We start from the raw sequence: 19,466 nt of genomic DNA, 5'->3' as shown, positions 1-19,466 counted from the left end.
ATTACCTCATTTCATACTGTGACGTCAGAGCATGCCATAGAAATAATGGGTTAGCTGTTGCTAAAATGTTTGAGCATGCTAGGTTTAGGCCTTTTAGATTGTTAGAAACTATTATACTTGTTCTGTTGAACAGACTTTTATTCTGAAGGGCAGGGCTAGTTAGCAAGCTTCACATAAAGAGCTAACAGTAAGAAGTCAGCTAGGCTGAGGGCCATTTTTCCTCCTGTATTCTGTTTGCTGTGCCGAGTTCTAAGTAAAGCTGCATTATGTACAAGAACTTTGAGTTACCTGTCTTTCTTCTGAGAACCCCCCACGATACAATACTATGAAGTTTTTCTTAAGATGTCATTAGGTTTTAGTCTGTCTCAAAGTATATTAAGTACTTAAGTACCCAATATTAGGTGATTTGAAAGTTTTGAATTCACATTCTTGCCAGATGTGATCACAGATTATGTCAAGTGATTAATGTTTAGCAACAGGGTTTTTGTGTCCTGCCATCAGAGTGAACACTGCATCTCACTACCTTGTTAGTGTCTCTATGTGTTGAAAATGATCCACTATCTAAATTATTCCTGCTCAGTGGTTTTCCTGCAGGGGTCCATCAATGGTCATGTTAATAAACAGGGTAAAAGGGGAGCTAACAAATAATACATATAAATAGATGGACACTCTGTAAACTACAAAATGCACCAATATGGTAAGAGGACCTGAGATCCAAGTAGATGTATCCAATAAAGCAGTTATTTGTTTCTGTAATTATCTGCCATCCTGATTTTCAAACATTTCTTTCACAATACATTGCATCTTAGCAGCTAAGAGAGTCTGAGGCTTGACGAAGTCCTGATGATATGGCCCAGCCTTTATCCTGTTAACATCTTAATTACAGTACTTTAATTAGGCTAAATTTGGCATGAAGAAATGTGTTTAATGTCTGCTCCCAGCTCTTTTCAAGAGCCATAATTTTCTAGTAATTACACATCACATTATCCTCTTCACTTCATACCAGCCTACCACTTTTAATACCAACAGTGTAGCCCAAGGGTGCTCAGTTTTATCCACAAAGTTGTAGCTGTTTTAATTCCAACCAAGCAGGAACACACTTTACTTAACTGATCAACTGACGGAGACCAACTGATTAAAGAAGTAGAATCAGACTTAGTTTTTAATGAAAACCTGAAGCCATGCCTTCACTTTTTGGACATGACTGTGCACCACAGCGTAGTCTAATATTAAATATAATAGCCTAAAAGTGCATGGTAATTGATTCCTTCTTTTGACGACACTTTTATTTTGATCATAAAAAGTTGACGTTAAGCATCTTTCATATGCTAGCAAAACTCTAGGAAGCTTTGACAACGTAGTCTACAAAACCACGATAAACATATCATGGTTTGTCTATTCAGAAAGAAAAAATCCTTGCACAAGTCGCGAAGACAGTAAATGCAGACGGCTCTCTGGTGGAATCAGGGCGCCACAAAACATGATGAAATAATCTGTATCGATTTGTCTTGAAGTTCGATTGGTCTTTTTTGCTGCTTGAATGTAACGAGATCAGGGTCCCAACCAATCCAGCGTCTCCCATCGAACGCTTTGCAGTCTGGTAAAGCGCAGACAAAAATTAGGACAAAAGCGACCGGAAAAGTTGGGTGGGGGGACTGTGTGGACTATTTGATGAGCATTGTGAAATTTCGGTATACGGTATGGACGCTGGAGCTAAATACACCTAAAAGGAAAGCCTAGAGCAGCAGATACCAGGTCAAGGAGGATTAGCAGACTCCAGACCAAGGGTCTCCAACCCTCTATCCTGCAGGCTGTAGTTTAAAACCTAATCCAGCCAATTACTGTCTTCAGAAGTCCTCGATTAGTTTGATCATGTCCAGAAAGAGGGAAAGAGGGCTGGTGACTACTGCTGTAGATTTCAGTTTCGTTCCCTCGCAAATGTTTTGAATTACGATGCAACGTTTTGCCATCGCTTGCAAAAGCTGTGCTTTGCTTACGCTCAGAGATGGAGCAGCTCATTGAATTTTACGTTGATCTTGGATTGAAATACAAAGATATAGTGTGCTTCTCAAAATCAAACGATTATGCTATTAGTGAACGCAAACTGAAACTGAGATCGAGTGTCCTCGTACAATAAAAGCACATTTACAGAGACTGCAGAGAACAATTGCTGAATAAACTCAGTATAGACTGGCGAAACTAGGAAAACAGCTTTTAACGTTAGCTATCCTAAAAACAAAGCTCTAATGTAGGCAATGTCATTGGGCACTTCTGGTCCTACGTTTGCTTGCTGTCTGACGAGCTTATATTTTGCGAGGGAACGCGATGTCATTAACTTTTTTTTGTTTGTTTGTTTTTAACAATGGCCCCTTAAGGCTCTAGATGAGTAAAAAAGTAGTGAGTTCCCTATAAAACTACAATGAAACTTCATCAGCCACTGAAGTTTGTTAGATGCTAATCTCTTTTTAGGATCCTTTTTTGGACTTTTGGGACTTAATGTAAGTGACTAAACGGAACTGTGTAAGTAGCTTACTTTTATCACAACTATTCTTGAGTTAAAGAAAATGTAATCATTAAAACTCATAAGTACATTCATTAATATTTCACTTAAGTAGTGTAAACGGTTGATTGACACATTGTTAACTTCTAGCTCAGTAGGAGGACTCTTACAAAAAAATAATATACAAATGACCCTCCATTAGACCAACGTTCATCCTTTTTTATCAAGAGCTCTAAACATTACAATCTGTCTCTCTCTTTTTTTTAAAAGGTCTTCCTGAGTAAATGCATTAGCAAAACTGTTTTATTAGAGAGATGTTGAAAAAAGATTATAAGCATTATTTTGGGAAAAAGTATTTATACTTGTTGGATTGTAAATGCCTTGATTCATCAAAGCATCCATAGAAACTCACCTAGGACGTCTAGGAATTAGCTAGAATGCACACGCTAAAACATTTAAGGCTGGATGCCAAATAAATATTAAGCCTAGTCTAGTCTACACTCTGTGTGGAGTTTTCATGTTCTCCCTGTGTCTGCATGGGTTTCCTCCCACAGTTCAAAGACATGCAGTCAGGCGAACTGGACATGCTAAATTGCCCCTAGGGTGTGAGCGTGTGTGTGAATGTATGTCTGTTTGTCTGCCCTGCGATGGACTGGTGACCTGTCCAGGGTGTTTCCTGCCTTCCACCCAATGACTGCTGGCATATGCTCCAGTTGCCTCCACGACCCAGAAAGAGAAGCAGTTTAGAAAATGTTTGTGTGTCATTCTGCTCAGTAACAAGGCTGAGTAGATAAATACTTTTTTATTTGAAACTGATTTTGTGGCATAGAGTGAGTTCCAAGGCAGGGCAAACTGTGAAAGATGTTATTGTAACCCTCATTCTTTCAATTGTGCTAACACATGGGGACATTCACCAACACATTCACCAGTTCTGTTACTGTGCGTTCACAACAACTGTACCCTTAGAAATTTTACCTTTTAAATTTAGATTTTCTTATAGTTTAAAAATTAGAGAGAGAACAGGGTAGGCCTACATTATGTAGGCCTACTCTGTTCTTCTCTCTCCTTCTAATTGAAAAGTCAAGCTAGCTGAGGGCAAATCAAAACATCTCAACACTGACATTTTTGGCAGGTTTCATGTGATCATGATCTTAAATCCAAGACGAATCCTGGATGGCAACCCAGGAGATTGAACAAGGAAATGTACTCATAATTCTCAGACCCTTAAGGACAGTCTTTGACTTTGTAATGTGACAAACCTCAAAACTGTCTGTTATTTGATTCCTCATGAATTATCTGGACTTGGTGAATTACAGGCATGAATAGACTTCCTCTCATTCCGAAAACACATGATCTCCTGTCCAGTAACAGACCGGTGGAACCACTGATCCATGTGTTACATTTTTAAAGGTTAGGTTTAGCCGACGCTTTGGCTATGTAAATGTGCACATTTAGCTGAACGGGCAAAAGAACTTCAAAATGATGTATTCCCCCTTAATATTGTACATTCAACATAAATATTTCTTGGTTCTAAATGTCACACGTTGAAAGAACTGGATCATGCTGTGATAGACATACTGCAGTCCTTTTGGTAACAGTTTGGCCCTGAGGGTGCAGCCTGGTGATAGTATCATGTGATTTTTAAGAGGTGTCATGCACTCAAAACTGACAGTGACTAATTTAGGGGGGAAAAAAAACAAAGCTAGGCATAATCTCTCCAAGGTGGCACCTCATTCAATCAACAATGTATTTAAGTGTCATTAATTTGTACATTTTTCCCCAACAACTGCATAACGATGTGGAGTGACCACTCACAATAAAATGTGATACATTTAAAAATCCACATATGATGTAAACAACAAACTGCACAGAACTCCTCCAATAAACAAACAAAACTAGACTGGTATAATATGGATGCTGATAAGGCATTGTCTGACAGCACAGATAATGTGTAATTTCCCAAACACCCAAACGGCATTTGATGTTTCACCTATTGCTATTAAAGCAGTGCAACTTCACTTTAAGCCACCTTACACAATTTTGATATGCTACCTACTTTTGCTGTCCATTTATGTTGCTGCAACACTTCCTTTCTCTCCATATTTTATAGATTTCCTTAAATTTCTGTATTCACAGGCATAAATCAGTCTGTTTTAAATTATTTAAATGAATATATTTAAATGTATGAAAAACCCCTTAGTTGTATACGAGTAAAGTCTTAAATTAGGCAATTTCATTGTAAACCTGAATGAGCTTAGTTTGAACTAATGAACGGACTAAGAGTGGTTTTCAGTCCCGGGGACCCACAACCCTTAATTGTGTTCGGCGACATCTACTGGCTTGTAATTAGTATTAACATCAGCCATGCCATGAGGGAAGAGAAGGTTTAAAATACACTATTAAGCTAAATTAGGCCGTGACCTGTAGTGTCTAGCAATTTAGAAAATAAATAAATCCAATGACATTCCCTAAATTTTATTTACTCACCTACAATCCCTTTGGAAATATACCCAAATACAAAAGTTCGCTGTCATATAGCAACTTTAAACTATTTGAAACTTAATCATTGCCTTAAATGGCAAAAGAACCTAAAACTACTGCTGAAGCGGTACTGAGTCCTAAGCTGTACTGTTAGCAAGCAGTATTAAATAAGAAAAGCAGGCAGCACTGAGGAATGCTTTAGCTTTATTGAATGCTTAATGAGGAACAGGAACATGGAATTGGTCTCCAGACATTTTTAAAAACTGAAGCTGAGCAGATCAGTTGCCTCCACGGAGACGCAGAACAAGATGGAGGGTGGACTCCTTTTGGATGTTATAGTCGGAAAGGGTGCGGCCATCTTCCAGCTGCTTGCCAGCAAAGATCAGACGCTGTTGGTCAGGTGGAATGCCCTCTTTGTCTTGAATCTTGGCCTTGACGTTCTCAATGGTGTCACTGGGCTCCACCTCCAGGGTGATGGTCTTACCAGTCAACGTCTTCACAAAGATCTGCATACCTCCTCTGAGACGCAGGACAAGATGGAGGGTGGATTCTTTCTGGATGTTGTAGTCAGAGAGGGTGCGACCATCCTCCAGTTGCTTGCCAGCAAAGATCAGACGCTGTTGGTCAGGTGGAATGCCCTCTTTATCTTGAATCTTGGCTTTGACGTTCTCAATGGTGTCACTGGGCTCCACCTCCAGGGTGATGGTCTTACCAGTCAGCGTCTTCACAAAGATCTGCATACCTCCTCTGAGACGCAGGACAAGATGGAGGGTGGATTCTTTCTGGATGTTGTAGTCAGAGAGGGTGCGACCATCCTCCAGCTGCTTGCCAGCAAAGATCAGACGCTGTTGGTCAGGTGGAATACCCTCTTTATCTTGAATCTTGGCTTTGACATTCTCAATGGTGTCACTGGGCTCCACCTCCAGGGTGATGGTCTTACCAGTCAGCGTCTTCACAAAGATCTGCATCTTTACGCTAGAGAGAGATACTCGCATTAGTGAGTTACTGAAAATCACCAACTGTTTGGTGGTTCATGCTCAGGTCAAAAATTAGGCGGGGGGCGGGGGGGGGGTGAAGAACCGAGTCACCAAGGTGTGACCAAATGACAGTACAAAAATGGACGACACAAACAAAATGGCTTGCCACTACAACAGATTTTGTCTTGCAGCGCAGTTCCTGTTACTACTGAAACATGTCCGTCTTAGTAGTTACAGTTAACGCAATAGCTTTATTAATTTGGCGAACTAGACATTTACAATAATTAGCCATTATGATAAAGATAGCTTCAGTCACTTTACCAGCTGACTTTAGATCTAACGAAAGCACCTTCCGCGTTCTAATCAAGACGTGTTTCGCCAAAGAGCAAAATCGTTTCGCAGTAAGGTTAACTTGCATATGAAATAGAGCGGCAAAAGCCGCTAGCAAACCAAGTAGCAAGCCACCATTAGCTCTATTGCTAACAGCTGGGGCTGGCTCACCAAGAGACAAGCTCCAGAACTTAGCATGTATGCTTTTTCAAAGACGTTTATTTAAAAACGACCAGAGTAGCTTTTAGCGGCAAGTTAAAGATATCAATAACTAAGCTAGATAACATGACAGTGCGCATTTTTTTTGGCGTCGATGCAAAAACTTAACAAGCCCGAGTAAGCCATCCAAAACGAATATAACGACTTGCTGGGGGTCCAGAAACAGCATGAATATAAAGATACAGGCAGTAAGGGACCCCTATAACGTATACTTACAAACAAATGTTCCTTTTTGGCTGAATACAGAAACTCTACGTATGCGTCTAGTCGTCAGGAAGCGACTGAGTGATGCAAAACAAAAAGCCGAAGTATTTATGCAATACTGGTGTATCCTTCCACTGCTACACCCAGAGAACTATAAATTGCGGACTTAACCGTGTATTTGCGGACAGTGAACACTTACCTTTAAATGAAAGAAAGGGGTAATATTTATACAGAGTTATCAGAGTCTCAGAGCAAAGTTTGATTTTACAACCCATTTACGCGGAAGTGTAAATAAATCGACGCGGAGGGATTCGACTGTGTGCAATGTTCAGAAAAACATTATGTGTAAGAACACCTCATTTTGTGTCAGTGATCTTTGCATATGTTTCGTTTGTGCCCACAAGCCACACGCAGACACAAAACTCATATTTTAGTACACTGATGTCAGAAAACTTGCTAGTACATAGTTCTAAATGACCAGTGCACCCCTAGCAAATTTGTTTATATGTGTGTATACAATGTTATGTGTTTGTTTTTATATGCATCTAATCTGATGATGTACCATGTTTTGCTTTGAATGAAAAGACCACTGCAGAGGTTCCAATTACCTACAGTCAGAGTAAACCAAAATGAGGTGAAGTTTTAAAAGCTGGCTCTCCACAAAATCCTTGGTTATTGAAACAACTGTGTCCACATGGGTACCCCTGTATGGATTTGGATCCACCATTGTTTGACTATGGAATTTAGAGGAGTAAATTCTGGTAGGACCTGAGCAGCATGTTCATGTCCAGTGGCACAAATACTGGGTCAGCTGGGGTGGCAATTGTACAGGGGCCCAATGCGCAAGGGGGCTCATGGTGATACCTCACAAGTTAGCTTCCCTTAACACTAGACAGCCCTGAGGTCCATTTATGTCCCTCTTACTCATAATTAATCTCTCTCTCTCTCTCTCTCTCTCTCTCTCTCTCTCTCTCTCTCTATCTCTCTCTCTCTCTCTCTATATATATATATATATATATATACACACACACACACATATATGTGCGTGTGTCTATACACATCAGCAAGTAAACAAGCAAAGTATATTATCATGTTTTTATTCATTTAAAGCAATTCTTGTATGTGTGGGCCCACCATATTTTTGTACTTGGACCCATTAGATGCCATTTTCATCACTGATCATGCTGTAGCTTTGCCAACAGGCTGAAAGGTTTTTGATTTTAGTAAAATGACTGGTTACTGAAGAGGTGTTTAGCTGATGTTTAGCTAATGGTCTTTTTAGTTATGCCTGAGATCATGAGCACCCACTGAAAGTAATTTGTATTGTAATTTGATTTGTATTTAAACAAAGTACAGTAAGTTATGTTTGGTTGCAAAAAGGTAAAATAACACAACCTTTTCCCATAACACTGCAGGTAATTGCTACCTTGACAGATGAGTTCCTGTTGTAGTATTTTCACATATGCATGGGTTTCCTGTTGTTTTCCTGTTGGCCCAACACTACTCACACCTGCTACTACCACATACATTAAATGTCACCTTTCTGCTGCCATTCTATCACACAGATAGAATGCACAACACTCTCCACACAAAGTGCACTTCACTGCAGCAAACCACATCAGAAGACGTTAACCAGCAACTCTTTGACACAAATGCATGATGCAAACCTATGTATTCCCACTACAAAAATACACTGGGCAAAGTCAACTATAGTCTGAGCAGCCTCTTGATAATCACTCTGTTGGGTGAGGTGACACGTTTATCAGGCATGTTTATGCATGTACATGTTAAATTTAACTATCATTGTCATGTTAATACTTCCCCACGGAAAATTATTCAAAAGCCTATATATTTAGAAACTATTTATTCATTAAAAGATGCATAAATCATTGCTGTGTGGCACAATTACACCATTTGTAACTTACTACTTTTTGCAGCATACAGCATAAATAAAGAATAATTTAATTGAATGTAAGCATCAATGATGAGCAACACTTGTATACCCAATTTGGCTTCAGTTCTTTTTGTTTGTTTGTTTTTTAACCTTTTTGTAATCCTCAGAGCATACATACACAGCATATGTTGTTTGTCAATTTATTTGTCCCTTTTATTTGTCCTTTTATTCTTTATTGTTGGTGATGGTTTATTCTGTTGTACAAAACCATGTTTGCCATAGGCCAGATGATCTGAGCCCACCTGAAGTCATATTTTTCCAACTCCTCTTGCCTCTTTATATCCTTGGGTATTTAAACTTTTGCATCCTAAGTTCCTTAGCCTGCCACAGTCATTCTTAAAACAGGCGTGTCTAGGGAGTGACGTTAATAGATCACATCCACCATGCAAGAAGTTTAAACCTCCAGTCGAACCTGCATGCATATTGCATGTGAGCTGGATGCATTTGTAACTCTGCCATTTTCATCCTCTCGGGCGTGATGCTTTTGACATGCCTGTTAAAAAAATAGATAAGAGGAAATTAAACTTACAGTATGGACAACTTTGAATAGAGCATTAATTTTATTAAAGTATAAAAGGGTTCAAGTGCATATATATATATATATATATATATATATATATATATATATATATATATATATATATATATAGAGGTAACAATCAACCAGAGATATTAACATCATTTAAACATACTCTCATGTGATGGTCTTTTCAGATTTGCTGGAAGTTTGAACTCTCCCCTCAGTACCTGGAAAAGTTGTTATTAGGCAGGAGAAATGTGACTTTAAAAACTTGTGATAAATGCAATCATTCAAGGCATGTGGTCTTTGGGATATATCCAAGCAATGTTGCTAGAGTGCTAAATGTGTGAGCTATGTTAGAAACACTGAAGTGGGTTCACATTACGATCATACCTTTTCTGTATTATTGATCACTTCAGGATCTGGTTGGCCGTAATCTGGGGGGTTGGCACCAGGGTCGTAGCCCAGCCTGCTTAGCATCGGAGCAATGTTCTCCATATCTTCTAGGACATCTGCTGGAATATGGCCTACCCAGCGAGTTAATGCCTCCAGGTTGACCGGTTTGATGACCTGATCAGTGGAACGCTCAGTTCTGAACAGTGAAGAAAAGAGACAGAGTGAAAAGAGAGCCACAACTGTACACACTTTTGCTGCTTAATAACCGACCAGCTACTTCATTAAAGCCAATAACTTGTTTCTGCACTAGTCCATTTTATCAGCTCCACTTGCCTTATAGGTACACTTTGTAGTTCTGTGATTACAGACTGTGGTCCACCTGTTTCTCTGTATGCTTTGTTAGTCCCCTTTCACCCTGTTCTTCATTGGTCAGGACCCCACAAGACCACCTGTAGTGGTGTGTTAGTTTGTGTTGCGCTGGAACAAGTAGATCATTGGCGTTTTTAAAAACTGTGTCCATTCACTGCCCACACTATTAGACACTCCTACCTTGTTGGTCCACCTCGTAGATGTAAAGTCAGAGACAACAGCTCATATGTTGTTGCACAGTTTCTGTTACTTTTTTGGTTGGTGGCCTACACTCAGTCCAGCATTGACACTGAGGTGAGGTGTTTAAAAACTCCAGCAGCACTGCTGTATCTGATCCACTCGTACTAGCGAGTGCCACCATGTCAGTGTCACTGCAGTGCTGAAGTGCTGAAAATGATCCACCACCCAAATAATACTTGCTTTGTGATGGACCTGTGGGGTTCATAACCTTTGAATAACAGGGTTAAAGAAGGCTAACAAAATATGCAGAGAAACAGAAGGACTACAGTCTGTAATTGTGGAACTAATAATGAATAATAATGGTTAATAATAAACCATACTTGCTGTGTAGTCAACATGGAAACAGAAGAAGCTATTAGTAATACCACTGTGTGCATTAGTGGTCACATGACTACGTCATTTTGTCGATGAGGAAGTGAGTAATTATAACTGTGGCAAAAGCTAGAGTGCCAAAGGAAACCAACACTTCATAAAGCATACAAACTCATTTGTCAGTTTCAAAAGATTGCTTTTCATTTATAGATGTACATAATAGAAACCTACACAGCCAATGATGTCATTCTATACATAGCAACATGAAACCACTTGGCTGCTGTACTAGTTTATATACATATTCATTTTCACAGAGTAAATGACTGGATATGTTGGGTTTTGCTCAGATTGTGAGACTTTGGGTTTTGTATTTTGATTTTAAAATAAAACAATGCATAATTAAGAACTCATATTGTTCTCTGCAGAAAGGAAAAAATACCTTTAAAAGGTAAATAAACACAAATCTATGGGTTAATCCAACATACATATGTTTTTTAATACGTACATCTATAAATGAAAATCTAGGTTTTGAAAATGACAAATGAGTTTATACGCTTTATTTACACTTACTTCCAAGGAGCATGTGTCAATGGAATCAGTAGCTTCGTAAATGTGCCTGCTGATGGCTAACTAGGTCTCTAATTTGTACGAAGCTTAGGGAGCCATGAAAATGGTTTAAAATGTGTTTTTGCCCTTGAGTACATAACATTGGAATAAATACAAATAAACATAAAAACAATTGAATGTAATATATATTTTTTGTTTTTAATAAAGGTATTAATATCTTGGTTATAAGAATCCAGTTAGAAGAACACAGGTTTGGTCCCTGACTTTTCAATGCACTTCAGCCATCGCATAGATTTGTTAAATTCCATAGCTAACACAATAACAAACATAAAATGTATTATTTAAATGTTTAATTGCATTTATTCTAATGTTAGTGATTTTGGACTATTAAATGATTACTGCCCAGATAAATAGTATTATATAGCATTTTCTTAGGTGGCCTAAGAGTTTTACAGTGTTGTATATAGTCCAAACTCAGGGAACTGACAGTGTATGGTTAACAAACTTAAATATGGAATTTTTCTTCCAATTCAAGTGCTCTATGTCTATTAATTTCCTGAGTTTAACATAATGAAGAAAAAAAACAAATATAAAATGTGCTATAATTTCTGCACTCACCACATTTTATGTTAAAATCTGGAAACAGTAATTATGCATTAAAAAATACAGACGTGTGTTTTCTGTACTTAGATAATCAACAAAACATGTCATTTGACAATGGGTGCCCATACCTTGGCATATGACTTTACATTCATTTGTCAGTTTCAAATCCCTGCTTTTTAATGCTTGATATTTAATCATGGAGTTGCATGCAATTCATGGCCACTGACCATTGTTTATCTAGGTTCATTCTTATGAAACGGTGACTGACCGAGATAGGGAAACTCCTCCAGGCTGCCCAATGGCTAATTCATGGTGAAGCACTCCTTCATGCCATGGCACACCCAGGAACCGCAGCACTTTCACCATTGTGGTCCTTGGCTGCAGTACCAGACTTTCATAGCGAATGGTCAGGCAGCGATTAGGCCCTACCAGTGTGCACTGAAATAGCATGGCCTCTATTGCATGGCTCCACTTGGTAAGGCAGTCCCTGTAGCTGGAGATGTCGAAGCCACCAATGGTCACCCGTCTGGAGATCATGGAGTGCACTGAAGCCCGTCCATCTCTCAGCATGAGAATAAATTTTGAGCTGAAAGATAAGTTAAATGAAATAAGAGCTATGAGCTAATGTTATGGTGGAAAGTGACAAAATAGAAAGGACATTTATGTGTATAATCAGTTGAAGTAGCTGAAGATGAAGCAGGGGTGCGAGATTCTACCTCATTTAACACACCTTATTCAAGGTCCCCTGAAAAATGCTACAGTAGCCTTCTTAACACTCCTCTGCTGGTGGCATAGAGCCATATGCAAAAGTTTGGGCGTCCCTGGTCAAATGAAATTTTGTTGATTTTGTAAGTGAGAAGTAATACACATCTTCTACAGAGAACACACTTCTGCACATTTTAAAGCACAATTAAAGGCACACAAATACAAAATATGACCTGTGCAAAATGATGGCATATTTTACATTTTATTTTTTCGAAAATATTAGACTTACCTAATAAAACATGAAAAAATTTTGCAGAAAAAAATGACATTTAAGTTTCCAGTAGAGAATCTGTTAACTTATTTTCACTTAGAAAATTAACAAAACGTAATCGACCAAGGGATATTCAAACTTTTCCATACAACGGCAGACTTCATCGCACTAGAGGACTCTGCAATTCATTCCTGTTGTAAACATAATGCTGTTCAGCTTTTTATATGATATATCACACCTCAATATGATATATTAAGGAAACCTATTTTTAGGGTTAGTCATGGTTAGGGTCATGGGGTCACCAAAGGTGAAGGAGTGAATTTTTCAATAGGAATGTACTCATCCTTGTCTAGACTAACCTCAATGAGCTAGTTAGCTAGCTAAACAAACTTTGTTATGCAAATCACTTTTTTGTGAAGTCAGAGCATAAAATTTGTGTTTTCATTGAAAATGTGCTCAAAGATTCCATTGTGAGCACAAATACCAACACTGATAATGCTTCTATTGTTAGTAATATTATGATGTTCAAATAAGTTATGACTAAAAACATTTAAACATCATTTATAGGCTATCACACACTACAGCTACCAAATGCATGGATTAACATAGCATTACTTGTCATTAATAAATGAAACAACAACTATTTATTTTGACTTCAAGTAGAATATAAAATGTGTGGGAATATTTGGATACAACCTAAAGCTCTTTCACATCTCAGTTTAGCAACAGTTTAGTGATATGATGACTTTCTAAGCTGAACAACAGTAGTAGACAAAAATTAGATGCTAGGTCATCTACTTGGCAGCAACTACGCCAGTGAGAGACATGCTAGTAACTCTACATATACCTTTACTCAGAAGGCACGCTTATAATCAAAGATGGATAATAACTAGTTACATTTATTCACGTACATATACTTGAGTAAAGTTTTTATGGATTAATGCTTTCCTGAGTATTTTTCAAATCATATTATTTTTATTTAAGTACATCTAAGTCATTAACAATTAGTTAATCATTCCTTTTTTCTTTTTAATTTCAATAAGTTATACTGGTGACACAACTAGACTCTGCTGAAAAAAGATCATTAGAACCATTATAATTAAGACCTGATGGTTTTGCTTTCTAATTGGACTTGGCTTAGTGGTTACTGTTAGAAACCACTAGTTTTCTGTAGGACACTTTTAGGTCCTATCAAGAAACTATCAAATGTATCTGCAATCAGTCCCAGAACATCTGTTAAACCACTAGAACCATTCTTTTATACTGTGATTTCAGCCCATCAGGAAAACACAAAATACCATTACTGACTATTGGATACCTTGCTTGCTATGATTTTTTTCTTTTCAGCTGGGCAATGATATGCAGTTGCTGACACCTCTGACTTAAGTTTTTTATTTTATTTAAAAATAAAAAGCACATCAAAAGAGAAGAATGGCGCCTAACAACCTTTAGTTGCTAATAGATGCTGCATGTATTAAGACGTTTCACTTCAGTTTTATAAGGACCTACTCAAGCTGTTTTTTTAAAGGTACTTTTATTTTTATCTGAGAATAAGTGTGACTACTCTACCCACCTGTTAGCATGAATGCCCCCCTCCACCCCGTGCTAAACCAATTTGCTAAAGAAGGAAAAATCGAACGAACAAATAACTCTGTAGGGCTGTTTGACAATTGACACCCCTGGCTTAAGGAATTAAGTCGGTGCAAATGATGTAAAGCAATCTTTAAGTTGCACTGTTATAATTACTTTGATATTTAACATTGGCTGTTTAAGATACATCAAACCCTTTTTGTTGCTGAGCCTCTTACTTGGGAAAGATATCAGAGAGGTAGATGGAGCTCTTAAGTGTGAATGGATCTTTATTGCAGAGCATTGGTGCTGGTTCTCCATGGCGAGCGATTATCTCCAGCAGGAAGGCTATGGTGGCAGCATCCAGTGTCTCCTGAGTGACTCCCTCATCCTCCAGGATCTGGCGCTCCTCCCCATGCCTCTTCCAGCCCTGACGCAGTCCTAGAAGCCTGGGGATGACCCGAGTCTCCTCCCCACAGCGGATGAGCGGGTGGGCATCCAGCATGGCCCGCATCAGAGTGGTCCCGGAGCGGGGAACCCCACCCACAAACACCATGGGTGATAGATGGCTATAACGGAACCGAGTCTGGTTGCTGCCCTTAACCAGGACGGACACCTTGCGGCTACGGGCCAACCTGCTCTGACACATGAACACCTTGTACAGTGCCTTTCCAGCAATGTACAGTCCAAACACACACAGCAGCAGCATGGTTCCCCGTCGAATGGACAGCCGCATTGCATCGCTCCCTTACGTATCCATTTGCTTGTCAAGGTCCATACAAGTTGAAAGCCTGTGAATTTACACTACAGTTCAAAAGTGTGGAATCAGTTGTCAGTCTCAAAAACTGTGTTAACATTATTTTAACACATAATATGGATTATCATATGAAATGTGATATTACATGGGTGACTTTAAGTGATAATGTACTATCATTTATGATTTTTTTCAATATTTTGTTCTGTGCTTCAAAATTTGATCACCATTTCTGAAACGTGAATAGTGTGAATATTCATTTTGTTGTAATTAATCTGTGCTGTAGAGCTTTTCAGTTATTAAGTAATCATCTACAGCTCTTTTCATCATTCTGAATATACATGAAGTTCCTTCATTTTTATAGCTTCCTACAAATTATTTGAAACTTATGAAGTGGCACAGTGCTAGAATCATGTTAGAATCATTTTATACATGTATGTTCAACAAAATTCATTCTACATTATTGCCTCCAAACCTTCAAACACTAGCGCAAGTGACTCTATATACAGATGCATGCAGAAGTTTGAGCAACCTGGCAAAATTAGCATCCGGAAATTACTTTATATTTGATTCACTTAAAAATAATAGAAAAAAAAAATTGTTTCATGTGCAAAAGATTGGACCCCTACTAAACAGTAAGACCTTATTTGGCATATATCACAACTTGCAAATTGTTTTTGGAGTCAGCTAGGAGTTTTCACCCACTCTTCCTCACAGAATGCTAGTAGTCTTCATGGGCCTTCTTGCGTGCACAGCATGTTTAATGTAATTTTAAGATATGTTTGGGTCATTGTCCTGTTGCTGAAACCAGACTCTTTTTAGTTTCAGTTTTTGACTGACAGTCACATTTGCTTATATTTAGTGGAATCCATCTAACTGTGCAATGTTTAACCTATGCTACTGGCTGCTACACAACCAGAAAACCTAATAGATATAATAGACATAGAAATAACATCACCCCCATGCTGGCAGTGTTTCTTTCATCGAATGTTTTTCCTTTATGACTGGAACGAGTCCAAACTGTTGCACATGCCACAATTACTGTTTAATTTTTTTCAATTTTTTTGAAAAACCACATAACGTAATTGTACATTAACAATTGCAGGAAAAACTGTTGTTTTTAAAAACAGTTTACTACAGAGATTGTGTTTACTTCTTTTCACTCCAAAATATATAATATATATTTGGCCAGGGGTTTCCAAACTTTTACTTACAATTGTAAAAGCAAAGCAAAACGATGCATGAAAACTGGGAACTAACTCTACTTCCCCTGTTTTAAAGGCTGACCATTTTAGTCACTACAGGCAAAATGACAGTCATGGATAATTAAGCGGTCATGAATTTTTCTCTTATAAAATCCTTAAAGTGCTTTTTGAAAAATATTAACAGGTGCAGCTAAAACTTTCAGAACAAGTAGAAGCCACTGAAACTGAATTGCTGAATTAATCTGAAAACACCTGCAACCTGAATGGCTTTAATAAATAACTCAAAACAACGCAAACTGATTTGAATCATATAAGCATAGAGAAGTTTACAGTTATATGTCTTAAACTGACGGACAACGGAAGATGGTGTGACAATCCTGCACTAGAGTTTGCTGAAAAAGAGGCCCCAATACGAGATGCCTTTTACAAAGGATGTCAGAGCAGTTTTGGTGGTTGAAAGACTTCCTGAAACAGCTTAATCTGCCACTCTAAATTTTCGATAAGAGATAAAATGCATGCCCAATCAGATTATCGTTTTTCATACTTTGCCAGCGTGTGTGTGACATCACAGAGCTACAAGGAGAATGTATTTACATCCAACTTTTGTTTGAATTTGCGAAGAGATGAGCAACTTACTCAAGACTGAAACCGGCCAGTGTACACTAAAAGCTGCAGCTGTATTCTTTGTCTTCATACCAATCCAGGTTCCTCAAGTCTTTTTTTCATGTTGCTGTTCAAAAGGAGTAAAAAGCGCGGACGTACTGGAAAAATGTTTTCCGAGAGATAACAACCAGCTCAGATAAAGTACGAACAGCTCCAGGAAGTGGGCGGGTAGGTGTAAGTTGGGAGAGAACCACATTTCATTTGAGTTTCAGCAAGCGGTCATTTTACATGTCACATAATAGGGAAAAAACGTTCATTTTCAGTCTGACATATGAAAAGAAGTGTGTAAAACCATGCCAAGACCATCTTTCATAAACACAAAGACAATTTGGTTACAAAAGACTCTACCATTGTTTTTATTTTTCACATCTCTTCAGGGAAATCTTCCTCTTTAATTCCAAAAGCAAATGTACATTAATTCAGCAGAAAAAACCTTTCACATGTACAACAAAATAAATACATCATCTGTTTCTCTGCTGTTGTATGACGTCACTTGCATGGGAAAAATACTACCTTAAAACCTGCACTACAAACCGGTTTGAGTACAAAGCCTTAAAAATAACAGCAGGCAGGAAGTCAGGGTACAGACACACACACATATACACACACCTCCGGGTGTGTAACTGAACAAAGAACAGCAATTACTCCAGTGTTAGATTCTCAACTATGCCGTGTTACTGACATTTGCTAACAAGGTACATCTTCACAGATTTCTCGTGTTCATTCCTGAAGCCATAAACATTCTACATTACTGTGCAAAAATCAGGGAACGCCCTTTATTTACTTAATTTCCAGTCAAAACGGCCATTAAGTACAAGTTCATTTATTAGCGTCAGAAAAAAAGCAGAAAACACACATTTCACATTTAGTGTGTCCACACTTTGTCCTTGTTACAGCTTGCTTTTCAAAGCATTCAAAGCAGGACTCACTTTCAGTATTTCAAAGAAATCTGCAGGGATGTCTTTCCACCCATTCAAAGTTTAGTCTTAGAAGCTGGCTGTTTTCTGCTTCTTATTATACAAGTAACACATTCAATGATGTTGAGTTTAGATCGAAGTGCTGTATATCTGATAGCGACAGTTTTGGTGGTCTACCAGGTCTTGCACAGATGCAAGGAGTCTGATTTTCTCAACATCTTCTTTTAATTCTTTTGTTTTTTCAATTATTTACTGACTTTCTCCTACCTTATGAACATAAAATATCTTATATCTCTTCAGAACTTGTACATAATGGTCGTTTTTACTGGAAATTAAATAAATGAATGGTGGTCTCTGACTTTTGCATATTTCATACACACACACCCACACACACACACACACACACACACTTTGTTAAACGACAACCTCCTGCCTTAAGTGCATAATGTTCAAATCACATGGCAAAACCACAGTCACTTGTTCATTGATTCACCTCCTCTCCAACCTCTGCTACACAGCCTTCCTCTCCCCACCTCCCTTCCCTATTTCATCTCTCTTTCTCTCTCTCTCTCTGGACCCTGATTAGGCCGCAGATTTGGGAGGTTGGGGAGGTGGGGCAGCAGTGGAATTGTCAGGAGCTATTTACATAACTTCCTCTCAGGGCTGAAGTAATGGGGGGCTGCATCTGAGAATTCATCCGCAGCAACAGCTCTGCTCATATTGACACCTCGTACTCTCTCGTGTCCTGCAGAAATACAACCAAAACAGAACAAGAACATCATGACTCACAGGCTGTGTTAATATGCAGTAAGCTGTGTACACAGGCAGTATTTTAAGCCATCAAATCAATGTAATAAAATCTCATTTTGGCCGAATTTCAAGGCAGCATCATATATACGCTATCCGTATTCAGAAAATCCCTTTAAATGAGTAAATTCAGCTACTTTTAGGTGCAACAATAGCAGCTGGCACAGGTGTTCAATTGTGCACACACAGCTTGTGTACTCTGAATAGCAAAGCACTGCCAATAGAATGGGATGCTCTGGAGCAGCCGCACATGAGCCTAAGGTCACCATGTTCGATGCCAAGGGGTATAAGGCTCCCCAGCATGGAGCTCCCCAGCTGTGGTGCATTGAAACTACGTTCTCTGGAGTGATGGCACACCATTGACAGAGGTGCTTCATCACTCTACCTTTGGAACGAGTTAGGGTGCTTTATGTCATCCAGAACTAATCACCTTAACATCAATACCTGACCTCACTGCTGCTCTTGTGGCTGAGTGCAATTAAATCCTCATAATGTTGTAACATACAGTTGTTCTTTAATAGACAAGGCAATTCCGCAACAATAAACATCTTTTAAAAATTTCATGAAACATTTTTGCTATAAAACTGTAGATAATTTAATGTACTTTTTTATGTTGGTCATTTTACAGTTTTTGTTACATCAAGGGTATTTGTTGGTTAACCTGTGACCTAGCTCTGTCGTTTTAGACCACTGCTTGAAAAAATGATTCAGCTGTTGAATGTTATTATCTAGGCAAAAGTAGCTAATCATTAACTGCAATGTTCTTGGGCGGCTGGCTAGAATTGTAGATAATTTGGTGCTTATCCGCAGCTAGCTTTTACAATTTAGCCTTCACAAACATTTAACTTTGAAGAGCAGAGCTGATGGCTGAAGTGAGTAAGCACCAGTCATGTGCAGGGGCAA

The 19,466-nt window shown here is 38.5% G+C and overlaps 3 protein-coding genes across 5 annotated transcripts in view; all 3 read right to left on the bottom strand.

The window, feature by feature from the left end:
• Window positions 1–5,168: 5,168 nt before the first annotated feature.
• Window positions 5,169–7,022, bottom strand: ubc (ubiquitin C). 2 transcript variants are annotated; one of them, XM_036594393.1, is made up of 2 exons: window positions 6,911–7,022; window positions 5,169–5,956 (listed from the first exon to the last, which is right to left on the bottom strand). In XM_036594393.1, the coding sequence occupies exon 2, from the start codon at window positions 5,947–5,949 to the stop codon at window positions 5,260–5,262; it is 690 nt and encodes a 229-aa protein (XP_036450286.1). In that variant the 5' UTR covers window positions 5,950–5,956; window positions 6,911–7,022; the 3' UTR covers window positions 5,169–5,259. The 2 variants fall into 2 exon arrangements, with proteins under 2 accessions (XP_036450286.1, XP_036450285.1); XM_036594392.1 differs by lacking the exon at window positions 6,911–7,022 and adding an exon at window positions 6,724–6,900.
• An 844-nt stretch (window positions 7,023–7,866) lies between these two features.
• tpst2 (tyrosylprotein sulfotransferase 2) lies at window positions 7,867–16,990 on the bottom strand. Of its 2 annotated transcripts, none has more exons than XM_036594385.1 (6): window positions 16,813–16,990; window positions 14,457–15,021; window positions 11,941–12,258; window positions 9,579–9,777; window positions 9,358–9,412; window positions 7,867–9,158 (listed from the first exon to the last, which is right to left on the bottom strand). In XM_036594385.1, exons 2-6 carry the CDS (start codon window positions 14,951–14,953, stop codon window positions 9,127–9,129), a joined length of 1,101 nt encoding a protein of 366 aa, XP_036450278.1. In that variant the 5' UTR covers window positions 14,954–15,021; window positions 16,813–16,990; the 3' UTR covers window positions 7,867–9,126. The 2 variants fall into 2 exon arrangements, with proteins under 2 accessions (XP_036450278.1, XP_036450279.1); XM_036594386.1 differs by having other exon boundaries at window positions 14,457–15,008.
• A 181-nt stretch (window positions 16,991–17,171) lies between these two features.
• The window catches only part of LOC118824323 (seizure 6-like protein), a 44,183-nt gene continuing 41,888 nt past the window's right edge, over window positions 17,172–19,466 (bottom strand). The window contains exon 17 of the mRNA XM_036594384.1: window positions 17,172–18,501. Coding sequence (XP_036450277.1) covers window positions 18,472–18,501 — 30 coding nt within the window. The 3' untranslated portion in view covers window positions 17,172–18,471. The remainder of the gene's footprint in view (window positions 18,502–19,466) is intronic.

This window comes from Colossoma macropomum, unplaced genomic scaffold (genome assembly GCF_904425465.1).
Source record: "Colossoma macropomum unplaced genomic scaffold, Colossoma_macropomum, whole genome shotgun sequence".
NCBI classification, from domain to species: Eukaryota; Metazoa; Chordata; class Actinopteri; order Characiformes; family Serrasalmidae; genus Colossoma; species Colossoma macropomum.
This window is presented reverse-complemented; position numbering and strand designations above follow the sequence as displayed.